The sequence below is a fragment of the Miscanthus floridulus genome, chromosome 11, assembly GCF_019320115.1.
Source record: "Miscanthus floridulus cultivar M001 chromosome 11, ASM1932011v1, whole genome shotgun sequence".
NCBI classification, from domain to species: domain Eukaryota; kingdom Viridiplantae; phylum Streptophyta; class Magnoliopsida; order Poales; family Poaceae; genus Miscanthus; species Miscanthus floridulus.
Window position 1 is genome coordinate 98,914,582 of NC_089590.1, and position 13,345 is coordinate 98,927,926.

Genomic DNA, 13,345 nt, shown 5'->3' on the forward strand with positions numbered 1-13,345 from the left:
TTCCTTCTCCAAAGTCATGTTGCCAACGTTTATTTGCCTGGAGAGAGAGATCAAGTACTTCTGTCTCTCTTGATGCATGCAGCTCTCCATGCACACCCTCACCCACTATCATTTTTGCCCTGAGATTCACCACCTTGGTCTCGTATTGCGACCTGAAACCAAGCAGAGCTGATACCTGCATGAGCAGCGGCATTTCCCACGAATCCAATGGAGCGGCGGAAGATGATCGCCGACCTCCTCAGGGCAAGCGCGAAAAGCTCAGCGCTCCGCGGCGGCGTCCAGCTGCACGGCGCCCTGACGAAGCTGGGGTTCGGATCGGACACCATGCTGGGCAACAACCTGATCGACATGTACGCCAAGTGCGGGGAGCTGGATATGGCAGGCGAGGTGTTCGGCGGAATGCGCGACAGGAACGTGGTCTCCTGGACGGCCCTCATGGTGGGCTTCCTGCAGCACGGCGACGCCGCGGGGTGCCTCAGGCTGCTCGGCGAGATGCGGGCCGCCTCCGAGGCGGCGCCGAACGAGTACACGCTCTCCGCGAGCCTCAAGGCCTGTTGCGTCGCCGGCGACACGGGCACGGGCGTCGGGATCCACGGCCTCTGCGTCCGGGCAGGGTACGAGGAGCACGACGTCGTCGCCAGCTCGCTGGTGCTCGTCTACTCCAAGGGCGGGAGGATCGGCGACGCGCGGCGAGTGTTCGACCGCGCCGGGCTCGGGAGGGGCATCGCCACCTGGAACGCCATGATCTCCGGGTACGCGCACGCCGGCCATGGAAAGGACGCGCTGCTCGTGTTCCGGGAGATGCGGCGGCGGCGGCGGCGGCAGCACGAGGATCATCATCAGCCCGACGAGTTCACCTTCGCCAGCCTGCTCAAAGCCTGCAGCGGCCTTGGCGCGACACGCGAGGGCGCGCAGGTTCACGCGGCCATGGCGGCCAGCGGGTTCTCGACGGCGTCCAACGCTATCCTTGCCGGCGCGCTGGTCGACATGTACGTCAAATGCGGGCGCCTGCCGGTGGCGATGCAAGTGTTCGAGAGGCTGGAGCGGAAGAACGCCATCCAGTGGACGACGGTGGTCGTCGGCCACGCGCAGGAGGGGCAGGTGAAGGAGGCGCTGGAGCTGTTCCGGCGGTTCTGGCGCTCCGGCTCCCGAGCCGACGCCCACGTTCTGTCCAGCATCGTCGGCGTGCTCGCGGACTTCGCGCTGGTCGAGCAGGGCAGGCAGGTGCACTGCTACGCCGTCAAGAGCCCGGCCGGGACGGACGTGTCCGCGGGCAACTCCATCGTCGACATGTACCTCAAGTGCGGGCTGCCCGACGAGGCGCAGCGGATGTTCCGGGAGATGCCGGCTCCGAACGTCGTCTCGTGGACGACGATGATCAATGGCCTCGGGAAGCACGGGCTTGGTCGTGAAGCCGTCGGCTTGTTCGAGGAAATGCGAGCGGGAGGCGTGGAGCCCGACGAGGTGACGTACCTGGCGCTGCTGTCGGCGTGCAGCCACGCCGGCCTCGTCGACGAGTGCCGCCGGTATTTCTCCTGCATCCGGCGGGACCGGACGGTGAGGCCGAAAGCGGAGCACTACGCGTGCATGGTCGACCTCCTCGGCCGCGCTGGGGAGCTCAGGGAGGCCAGGGACCTCATCCGGACAATGCCGATGGAGCCGACAGTCGGCGTATGGCAGACGCTCCTGAGCGCGTGCAGGGTGCACAAGGACGTCGCCGTCGGCAGGGAGGCAGGCGACGTCCTCCTGGCCATGGACGGCGACAACCCGGTGAACTACGTCACGCTGTCCAACGTCTTCGCGGAGACGGGGGCGTGGCGCGAGTGCCACAAGGTGAGGGACGCCATGAGGCGCAGGGGGCTCAAGAAGCAGGGCGGGTGCAGCTGGGTGGAGGTCGGCAAGGAGGTGCACTTCTTCTACGGCGGCGGCGACGAGGAGACGCACCCGCAGGCCGGTGACATCCGCCGGGTCCTGAGGGACGTGGAGACGAGGATGCGGGAGCAGCTCGGGTACTGCGCCGGCGACGCGCAGTTCGCGCTGCACGACGTCGACGAGGAGTCCCGCGCGGAGAGCCTGCGGGCGCACAGCGAGAGGCTCGCCGTCGGCCTGTGGCTGCTGCGCAATGGCGTGGACGGCGGGCACGGGGAGCCGATCAGGGTGTACAAGAACCTGCGGGTGTGCGGGGACTGCCACGAGTTCTTCAAGGGACTGTCGGCCGTCGTGAGGAGGGCGCTGGTAGTCAGAGACGCCAACAGGTTCCACAGGTTTGAGCATGGCGCGTGCTCCTGCAAGGACTACTGGTGACGTTGCCTGCCCTGCCTGAATCACCTCTGCCAGACTGCCAGTCCAGCAATTGATTTTTTCCCCCTGGTTGGTGTTTACTTCAGTTTGCTAACAGTAGACTAGCCAGCTCTGCCCTGCTGCTGCTGCTGATGTCACTTCGGTGTAGTCATCAAGAATTTTGGTCATGTGTATCGAACAGCATAACAGATAATGAGCTCCAACAAGATTATTGGTCCACTTTTCAGATAATCTATGACATGGCCTAATGAGGTCAGCCATGTCTAATGATCAGTATATGCACGGGTATCCCATACAAATCGAAGGCAGGCATAGCCACAAAGATATTTAGTCTGAAACAAAACTCCATCTTTTATTCAACTGGCATAAACTATCCCATTTTATTGAACGAACATATGCTTATCCTTCCTTGTACAAAATTAAATTACAGGGAGACCAACAAACAACAGAAATGAAAAGTGGCTATCGGTTCTGCCACTAAAGTTTCAATTCAACAGTAACAATAAACCAGACGCACTGCTCCCTTCCACCAGGCTCAACTTCTAATAAAATGTAAATTCCTTCAACCATCTCATCCTGTAGGGTTATAAATTAAGTACCAGCATGCATCAGTTTACAGCAGCCACTTCCTTTAGTGACTCCACTGTCTTCAAGACTTCTTCCCCCATTCGCTTGCATCCAACCAATGTCTGCCAATTGAGAACATAAGCCTCTCAGAATGAGATCAACCAAAATTATTCATGCCTTTGCAAACTAGCTCTCACTTTATTCCACAGAGACACGAAAGAGTTAATATGCCTGAAGCACTACGAACCCAAAACAAAATACTATTGCACAACCTGAATGATTTGTTTAATGCGGATCTTCATACCTTCTCTAGGTGAGGACCAAGTACTTGACATGAAATATGTACAATATAAAGCTAACAAGTTCTCCATTTTTTATAGAGAAGGTAGGAATAAAACTTCATTAAAATAACTAAGCAATGCAAAAGCATGAAGGTTGGATTCATTCCACCAAAATTCATGGGATGAACTCATGATGGATCATCTCAACTAAGGATGAGGTGATTCCTCAAACCAAACACCCCCATAATTCATTGATAAAATGGTTCTGCAAGAAATGTATCTTACTGTTCCAGGAGAATAGATGTCCCCAGTTCAGAACCCATGGTTCAGTGTTTCTGTAACTGCAGCTTCAATTCTCTTCGCAGCATTTTCTTCTCCTAGGCCATATCGCAATAGCATCGCTGCACTAAGAATTGTAGCTAATGGATTGGCCTTGTCCTGCACTCAACACATAACAGGAGGGGAAGCAAATTTCAGACAAACATAATTTAAACCCATCTAGTGTCAGATAATTTTTCGAAATAGAAGTCATCTCAACCTGTCCAGCAATATCAGGGGCAGAGCCATGAATAGGTTCAAAAAGACCAGGTCCCTGCATAGAAACAGAATAGCACTTTCAGCTGCATTTTTAAATTTTCAGCAGAATATAATGGCATCTATAAACAATTGAGAGAACTCCAAAGCATTGGAGGGATTCAATTACCGATTCACCAACACAGGCAGATGGAAGCATTCCATTGCTTCCCGTAATCATTGATGCTTCATCAGATAATATGTCACCAAATATATTGTCTGTGAGAATTGTGTCAAACTGCGGCAATAAAGGAAATTAAGATCAACACATCTTCTTCATGCTTAGCCAGGGTGCAATGAATTAAGTCAAGATAAAAGGGGAAATAAGAGAAGCAAACCTGCTTAGGATTCCTAACAAGCTGCATAGCAGCATTATCAACATACATGTGTGAGAGCTCAATGTCAGGGAATTCAGAAGCTAGTGCAGTCACCCTTTTCCTCCAAAGCATGGAAGCCTACAATATTATTGCAGCAAAAGGGTTGTATGAACTATGTGCAAGAAGAAAGGGTTCACAACCATATACATTTAACCTTTCAAGGGTTTTCTAGTGTCAGCATAATGCTAAAAATTATTTGCATATCAATAACTGTAAATAAAGTCTAAAAATAGAAACACTAATTCTTTATATTTTGTAACCAAACGATGGAATTTCAATTCAAAGACAGGGTCAAGTAACATTTCACACAGAATATCACTTCAAAACAAGTTTTGATATACATTTAAGACAAGTATAAAAAAAGCACCTCCAGCACATTTGCTTTGTCAACCGAGCATAGTTTCCCTCCTCTCTTGCGAGCAACTTCAAATGCAACACGTGCGATACGATCAATCTGGGGATGAAACACAGAATTTCACAATCATCAAGGACCAAAATTTTGCAAATGAATGCATTCTTAATTTGAATAATATCAAATAAAGAGTTCTGGATACAAGTATAGATATTCTCCTACGAACCACATCCTGCATCACTAACTGGTTCTGATTAAGGCATGGATGGCAGAACGGATGGCATCTCAAATAATATTTTTTTTGGTCAAGGGAGAGATGGTAGAATAGCTAATGGGGGGTGGAGTCACCTCAGAAGCCGAATAAACTTCTGTGTTGAACCCAATATCCCCCCCCCCCCCCCCCCCCCCCCTGTCATTTGTTCCAAAACCCCTGGGTTTGCCGAAGTAGATGCCTGGCACGTGAAATTACGAATTACTCTTTGCTGCCACGAGTTCCATTAGGATGAACAATCAAATATTATATTGGTCTTGAAACAAAAACCACAGTCCATGTTTTATCATAATTCAGTTAGAATTGCCTCCAGTTAGCTCTCTGACAACCATGATGTCAACACCTTCAGCTACCTCTTTCTTCAGAGTGGATGCGTCTACCAACTACGAAGATCATGAGGTCAAAGAAAAAAAAAAGTAGCTATAACAAGGACAGTCAAGTAACATTAGCTAGAAATACAGTTGTTTCAATTAAAACTTGCATCACAGTGCAGTTTCATAATTGCAACCATGAACGATTAAACAAATGGCCTCAGAATATCCATCGTGGTTTCATGCTTGCATGACCTTATTTTTTCTCTGTACAATTAAGAAGTAACTACATGTTACCATTCGTTGAACGCATTCAGAGTCAATCAGATGGAATTCAACTCAAACTGACAGGGTAACTATCTAACCTAGCTGTGAGTCTCAGAGCATAGTAGTGCTTACAGAATTTGTACTGAAACTAAGAGCTGACGTGCTCATACCTGTGGCAACACTGCAGCTGGTCGCAGATTGGCAAAAACCGTGAGTCCGGCACGGAGCTGCAGCAGCCCGGTCTCAGGCTTGTGGTGTTTCTCATTGTTATCCCACTTATAGCTACAACCACGAAATGTCATCTAAGTACTCATAGCGTAGAGGCGGGAGATCAATTCCAACTGAAGCGATGAGATTCGCTGCAGTGCCAATACTGTGGGCTCTGTGTCTGCTCCTGAAATGACAATAACAAATCCGCTCACCCTCCAATTGCGCCGAGGACGGCGTCGGAACCCTTGGCCGCGTCGAGCGTCTCGTCGGTGAGCGGCACGCCGGTGGCGTCCAGCGCCGAGCCACCCACCAGCTTCTCCTGGAATCGGAGCTCGACGCCTGCGGCGGACGGAAGGAAGCAAACAAGGGGGTCATGATTCTGGTAGGTGCTAGCGCCTCGAAGTTTCAGGGAGCTAAGGCAAGCATTGGAGGGTGACGAGGGGGCTTACCTTCGAGGGCACCGGCGAGGGAGAGCACGTCCTTGGCGACGGCGATCACCTCCGGGCCGATGCCGTCCCCGGGGAGGAGCGTGATGTTGTAGCTCCCAGCCGCCGCGGAGCACCGGAAGCTCGCCGCCGACGCGCCGGCGGGAGATGGCTAGGGTTTTGAGCGGCGTGGCTTGCAGAGCCGCCGCCATTACCGCCACTTGCTTGCTTGGCTTCACGTCGCTCAGGCTCAGGCTCAGGCTCAGGCCGACGTCGTCTCTCTACAGTGGCGCAATCTGCGTCGTCCGCTACGAGCTGTACGATCCAACGGCGACTGTGTATAGCAGGCCGTGCGGATGGATCGAGGGCCCAACTAAAAGCTCGTAAACACCGCGCGCACGCGAGGTCCTTCTCCTCCTTCCCTTCCTCCGCTCTGCAGTGAGTCTTCCCAACCATTCCACTCTGCACTGGCGGCGGCGGCGAGGCCTCTGCGACTTCCAGATCTCTCCGACGAGGGCGGAGGGGAGGGAGATGTCGTACATGAGGGGGTCCTACTGGCGAAGATGCGGAAGCTGGTGAAGGGCCTCGCCAGGCCCGAGCCCAGGTGGCTCAAGGCCATGGAAGAGTCAGTGCTCTCGCTACGCCAACCTCTCCGCTCCTTCCCCGTCCCTAGCTGTGCCCTTGCACTTGCATTGCTCGATTGGTCGACCCATCCGTGACGCCGCCGTTAGGGTCAGGACGATGGACCATTTGGATGCTGTTGATGGCTCTGTTAGGCTTGTTTGGATTCTGTGAATAATATAACTCTACGAGAAATCGCATAGGTTTTCTCCCATTTGATTGCTCATCCATGGACAATGGATCTATAATCTGTAGCGATGTAAATGACATGATTATGTGCTGAAACAATTTTGCATGTAGATTTGATTCTTGGCTGTAGTTTCTGTTGCCATCAGCGGGTTTCTGTTATCGTGCTTCGTTTGGTTCACTTGTGCTACATTTGTATGCTTAATAAATAAATAAATTGTTTAAAAGTGCCATATCATTTGTCTCCTGTGACATTTCCGTTCTTGTTCTTCATGCTGATTTCTGGTTTACTGAAACAAGCAGCGCTTGTGCATTAGGGCACCACCAGTGACATTTCCTCGCACAGATGGGAAGATCAAGAAGATCGAGTTTCCTGAGGATGTGTATGTTAGGAAGTTCAACAAAAAACATCCAGATTCGCTCTACCATGATGCAATCAAGTAAGATCCTTCTCTTTTCGTATGTGATTTCCTTATAGAAACGTCATTCTGCAACGCTGTATATAGTTAAAATAATACTCGAGTTTTTAATTTTCCAATGTCTTGGCGGAGGGCAGGATGATTTTTCTTTTACTGTTTTTCCTGTTTTCATTCCACTTTTCTGTTTCAAGATTTACATGGGTTCCATTTGTATTGTACATGGTGATATGGGACTTGCTTGGCCTTCTCATCGAAGCCTGATTGTATCACTCATCTTATGAATACTGTTATATAGTTGCTGGATTAGTGAAAACAGTTGCTTAATATGATGGATGCACAGTTGCAAACTGATTAATGGGGTTCTTGAATTTGTGTGGTCCTTTTGAACATTCTAGTATTAGTTTGGTACCTTGGTGACTATCTTCAGCTTCCATCTGTAGGCCAGCACATGATAATTGACTCTTTTTTGGTCCTACTACTGATGGCATTACTGTTTTGGTGCTATTCTCTGGAATATTTCCTCTCTTTTTCTTGGGCTTGATTTATTTGAGTTTCTCACTTTGGACACGAGATGCATTGTTTGCCCATCCTTTTCAGGATAAGTGGATTTGATCCACCACCAGCTTGAGTTTTTGCTTGGCGTGTTCTGGAGTTGAAAGGGCAAGGAGTCAGTGAAGATGATGCGATGGCTGTAGCAGATGTAATTATTCTCTTCTATAATCCTTTTGTTTATTTTTATCAAACACCCTTAAACAGAAAAATCAATTCTGGGCATCACTGTACTTGAGTTTGAAGCTATTGAGTCGTTTAAGTTTGAACGCCTACTGGTTTTATTAGATTTCTGTCGTATAACAACCATCCTTTTTCTAGATGGAGTATTGGACGCAGAAGAAAGCAAAGAAAAAAGCATACAAGGAACTGAAAGAAATCACCCACAGTGAAGGAAAGAAGCCACCTCCAAATCCATACCCAAGTGCCATAAAAGAAATACAAGCAGAGGAAAAGAAATATGTTATGGATCGTTTATTTAACCCGAAGGTAATTGAGATTGCGAACAAGATGAAAGAGGAGAGGAGACAAGTTGCTTAAAGATAGAGCAGCATCAGGTCGATGGTAGTAGTATACCAGGTATTATTTGGACTGGCTGACTAGGTATTCTTGTTTATGACATTGACCAACCAGCATCATAAATAATAGTTATTGCTTACTTGAAATTGATATGGCAAACATGAAACTCATGTGTTTTTTGTTTGTATTTTGCAACTGTAGATGGCCTCTGAAATGCAATATTTGTCCATAGTACCCTGTTCCTACTTGGTTCTATTTCCTTGTATTTGATTTTTCAAACATCATTTTTCAGTATTTTCTTAGAAGTTTGTGAGTTTCATCTTCCATTTTGCTACAATGTAATGGTCTGATGCTATTTGGATGGTTCTTGTGCACCTAGCATGACTGCTTGAGAAATACGTTAATTTTGTGGAACCTTAATTTGCTCATAATCCAATTGGGTCAACATTGAATGGTATCTTTTTTCTACAGTAGCTCTGGGATAGTTCTATCTGTTGCTTTTCTGCGTTTTTTTTTTTATCATTGCTTCTCTGCATTTTGGTTATGCGTAGTGGGTTCTGGTGGCTTTTGGACCTTCATTGTCAACAAACAGGTGGTATGCCACCTGCAGGGATGTAACCGTCTTTTAATCCAATTATTAAAAGACTGGGGCTCAGCCCTAAATAAAACTCTAAAAAATAGGCTTGAATTGTTGACGTAGGACATGGACAATGGTACTAAGATCTCTGACTGTCTGATACAGTCTTGTGGAGGTTTACGCATGCAAAGCTGGAGCTGGAGTTCGGCCGGAGGATGATTAGATAGCCAGCACTTGTGCAGACCACGCGCATCGAACAAAGAAACAAGGAAACATCATCTCACCACATTGTCTGGGTGGTGTAGTTGGTTATCACGTTAGTCTCACACACTAAAGGTCCCCAGTTCGAACCTGGGCTCAGACACTCTTTTTTTTTTTGCTTTTTTAAGTTCAGACATTTTCTCTTTTGCCTTTTTTTAATCCATGTAGGAACAGCTCTAGAACACATTTTATCACAACATTGCCCTTTTTTCCTTTTTTTTTGCTTTTTTAAGCTCAGACATTTTATCTTTTGCCTTTTTTTAGTCCCTGCAGGAACAGCTCTAGAACACATTTTATCACAACATTGTCATTGTTTTTTTTAGTAAAAAACATTGTCATTTTCTGTCCCATCCAGAGATTTATTTGTCACAAACACTAGTCTAATAGTCACGTACTGCAATTATTACCTCCAGAGTCTGGGAGAACAACACATTGTTCGTGAACTACCTTCCTCCCACGTTGCCTTCAACATCCAAAATAGACTGGTGACTAAATTAGCTAAGTTCATTCTATATGCGCACTAAACTATAATAGGATTACATACATTAGCTTACTGTAAAAGTTTCATGATTGATCTGATTACACTTTTTCCCAAAAAAAAAAAAGAATCCTATTTCTTTTGTACGAGCGAGCGGCCACTCACGTGGCAAAAAAGTAGTTTAATTAGTCAAATTAAAACAGAATAAAAATATTCCAGGTACTTCTTGATTATATTTATTATTTATTATGTTAATTATACTGTGTAAGCATTTCACATGCTCAAGCTCAATGCAGAAACAGTAGCTCAGATAAAGAATTTATTATGTCACGCAATGGTGTTTGGATCCAGGGACTAAAGTTTAGTAGATGTCACATCGGATATTTTGATATTAATTAGAAAGACTAAACATGAGCCTAATTAGGCTTAATAGATTCGTCTCGTAAATTAGTCTCAATCCGTGCAATTAGTTTTGTAATTAGTTTACGTTTAATATTCTAAATTAGTGTCAAACATCCGATGTGATAAGGACTAAATTTAGTAGGAGAACCAAACACCCCCTTAATGAGGTTGACGTAAGTTAAATCTTCACATTTTCAAATTGAGCATAATAGGTAAACTCAATGGCGGATCTAGAATAAAATTTTACCTATGATAAACTTTGTATTATTACGAACAAAAATGCATGTGGGTTGCAACGACACTATAATTTACTTATTTTTTTATTTTGATTAGAATCCCTATTTAGATTATATTGGATCGGAGGGCTCTATTTGGATTAGGATTAGGATTCCTAGCTATCTAGGATTGGAGGTATCTATTTAGATTAGATTTCTAACAATTCAAGTTACCTGAAGAAGTCATGCATATATAATAATATATATAAAAATATGGAACGGTTGTAGATAGAAAGACAAAAAAGATAAATGTCCTGTTCGCTTGGCTGATAAACCATGGCTGAAAGTACTGTTGACTGATTTGTTGTGAGAGAAAAATATTGTTCGTTGGCTGAAAAAGTATGGCTTATAAGCCAAACGAACATGACGAAAATTTTGGCTCTTTAATATTGCGTATAGAATTTGTACTCACATGTGACTCGAACTTGTTAGACCAACTCACGTCTAGTGATGATATGGAGTTTGATTCTAATATGTATTTTATTCTGTTGCAACGTACGAGTACATTTTCTTAAAACATAATATAAGCTTCACCTTTAAAAATATCTAAATATCATGAAAAAGTCTTAAAATCCGATTAGAATTATAAAGTATTTTGAAAATCTTGTTTTTAGTTTTGACTAGCAAATATGTCCCTGCATTGCGACGGAAAAAAACTATCAAACGCTGATGGAAACAAGGACAAAATGCTATGTATTTGTGTATGTTTTACTATTACTATAAAATTTAGAAGTTATATTTTTTTATGATGATCATGACATCCATGATACATGTTAATAACTGACAATAATATGACAATATCCTATTAAGTCTGTATCGAATTAGAATACAACCTTGATAGATTTTTTTATACTACTCTAAGGCACAAAAGGTATCACTCCAACAAATCGCTAAAACCTCATCTCGATTTAGGAGAGGGAGAGGTTTCTCCTTTCTTCAGGAGAGATGGTAGTGGATTTAGGAGATCTCCTGAGGAATATAGGGATATGAGATGTGTGAAATGAGCCGGTCTTAAAGGACGTCAAAATTAAAAATTCCAATAAAAGAAAAAATTGTCATTTCATTATCCTATTCTCCTTCCACGCACTCCTAGTAGGAATTATATATAAGGACTAATTGTAGATTTCAGTGAACTGCATTGGCAGTCTACTCATTTGTTTTTTTTCAGTAAGAAAAGGAATAGCATCTTCCTTAAGGCCTTCTTTAGATACGCATGTATTCATCTCAATACACATGTGTTGAAGTGGATTGGGGTCGAATTGAATTAAATTCCATTTCATTCCATTCCACTTCAACATATGTGGATTAGAGTGGATACACATGCATCCAAACAAGACCTAAAATTATAAAATATAGTTCTTGAATTCCATACTTCGTTCCATTGACATTTGTAAGTAAGTTTTTTTGCATTGTCGTGCATGATAGATCCTGCCCCGGCCATGCCCATGATACGACAGACAAAGCACTACATAGAGCAGCAAAAGCCTTCACCTATCATCCTCTTTTTCTGATGTACTCCGTACAAGCAAGGCCCCTGAAACCTTCTCTGTTTCATTGAACTCCAGCAACCAGTGGTGCGCCATATCCGTGTTGGATCGGAACGCATTCCGTGTACTGGAGCAGAGAAGTCGGTTTATGCCAGCCGCCCCTAGGGGATATCAAATTCGATCCTGGCAGCAAATTGTTTTTATTTTTTGGTTAAACGCCTTGGACGTCCCGACCAGTTGCCGCGACACGTACGTGCTGTCACGGAGTTCGAGTGCAAGCTGATCCAAACGTGCCTACAACATTTACGTAGGTGAGCCGCTTCACAAGCGTGCCTACAACATTTACTGGCCTCTATCGGCGTTCCAGAAGCCGATAGGTCCTTCCACTTGGGTGGACACGACTGTACCGTACTATCGGCTCTCGACTAGCCGACAGTCCCTAAAACCTGACCCAGGCCGCCACATGCATGCGGATGTACCTCCGTCGACCGTAACATGTCATGAAAAGATGGCTATGATGCACCGTTGAACCATATTTTTATCTTAAATATGTTACTGCTCCCTCTGGACTTTTTTATTCATCGTTCTCATTACTTATTAATCAAACGTACTCAATTTTTACTAAATATAAAATAAAAAATATTAATATTTATAATACATAATTAGTATTATTGGATAGATTTTTAAATCTATTTTTATAATAAATTTATTTAAAAATAAAAATGTTACTAATATTTTCTATAAATCTAATCAAAATTAAAAAAAGCTTGACCGGTATACATCCTACAACGACACTTAACAAAGGATAGAATGATTTAAGTTTACGACAATTTCGAGCCTGTCAGACCCAGGCTGAACTGGGGTGAGTGATGGGACATGCGGTCATCTAACCAACCTCATCAAATAATAAGGCTTTGTTCGGTTGGCAGAAAAAAAACAGCAGATGCTGATTTGTTATGAGAGAACTGCTGTTGCATACAATGTTTATTCATAAATATAAATATGGTTCTGAGACTCTGTTGCATAAATATTAAATAATATTATATTTATATAAATATTTATCATGAATACGAATACGCATGCATGCTTTCAGATCCCCTGACCCCTGCATCGTCCCAAAAATAGGAATCAATCACTTCGTGTTTTCTACTAGTATGAGTACTTGAAGAGGGGAAAAACAAGGATCAAAAGTTACATCGCCTACATAATTAATCAGGCCCCCAGATCAGAAACTTCTAGAGCATGCCTGCTACTACCACCTACGATATGATGACGCGACGAGGCAATTAGATAAGCGGGCTAGGCGTGGTGTCATTACTTCTTATCGGGCGCTGGAAAGCCGACTGTCCCGTCGTTACTATTAGTTTTGTATAACACCTTTTAAATTTGCAATTATTCAACTCAAATATTTATTTTAAAAAAATGCAAATCAGAACACATATGGAAGACGTAAGAAAACACGAGCAAGGAGGTTTTGGCCTTCCAGTGTTCTCTTTAATCACGGACGTTAGAATTGAACGAATAGATAATAAGAATATATGTTCTTTTGACCTACTTAATATTATGTAGAGATCGAGAATAAATATTGGTAGATCTATATCTATATCTCAGATTCTTACCCAGGTTACTCAGAACT

The 13,345-nt window shown here is 44.7% G+C and overlaps 1 protein-coding gene, 1 non-coding gene and 2 pseudogenes across 2 annotated transcripts; 3 read left to right on the plus strand and 1 right to left on the minus strand.

The window, feature by feature from the left end:
* Positions 1 to 25: 25 nt before the first annotated feature.
* Positions 26 to 2,467, plus strand: LOC136492798 (putative pentatricopeptide repeat-containing protein At3g15130). The gene has a single exon (XM_066488816.1). The coding sequence runs from the start codon at positions 208 to 210 to the stop codon at positions 2,302 to 2,304; it is 2,097 nt and encodes a 698-aa protein (XP_066344913.1). The 5' UTR covers positions 26 to 207; the 3' UTR covers positions 2,305 to 2,467.
* A 183-nt stretch (positions 2,468 to 2,650) lies between these two features.
* On the minus strand, positions 2,651 to 6,316 carry LOC136492803 (3-isopropylmalate dehydrogenase 2, chloroplastic-like; annotated as a pseudogene).
* Positions 6,317 to 6,449: 133 nt separating this feature from the next.
* On the plus strand, positions 6,450 to 8,528 carry LOC136492802 (uncharacterized; annotated as a pseudogene).
* Positions 8,529 to 9,096: 568 nt separating this feature from the next.
* Positions 9,097 to 9,170, plus strand: TRNAV-CAC (transfer RNA valine (anticodon CAC)). The gene has a single exon. It is a non-coding gene; the product is annotated as a tRNA-Val (tRNA).
* The last annotated feature ends 4,175 nt before the right edge of the window (positions 9,171 to 13,345 follow it).

What these genes read in the sequence shown, in the direction of transcription:
- LOC136492798 (XM_066488816.1), top strand. Translation starts at nt 208, where the DNA reads ATGGAGCGGCGGAAGATGATCGCCGACCTCCTCAGGGCAAGCGCGAAA.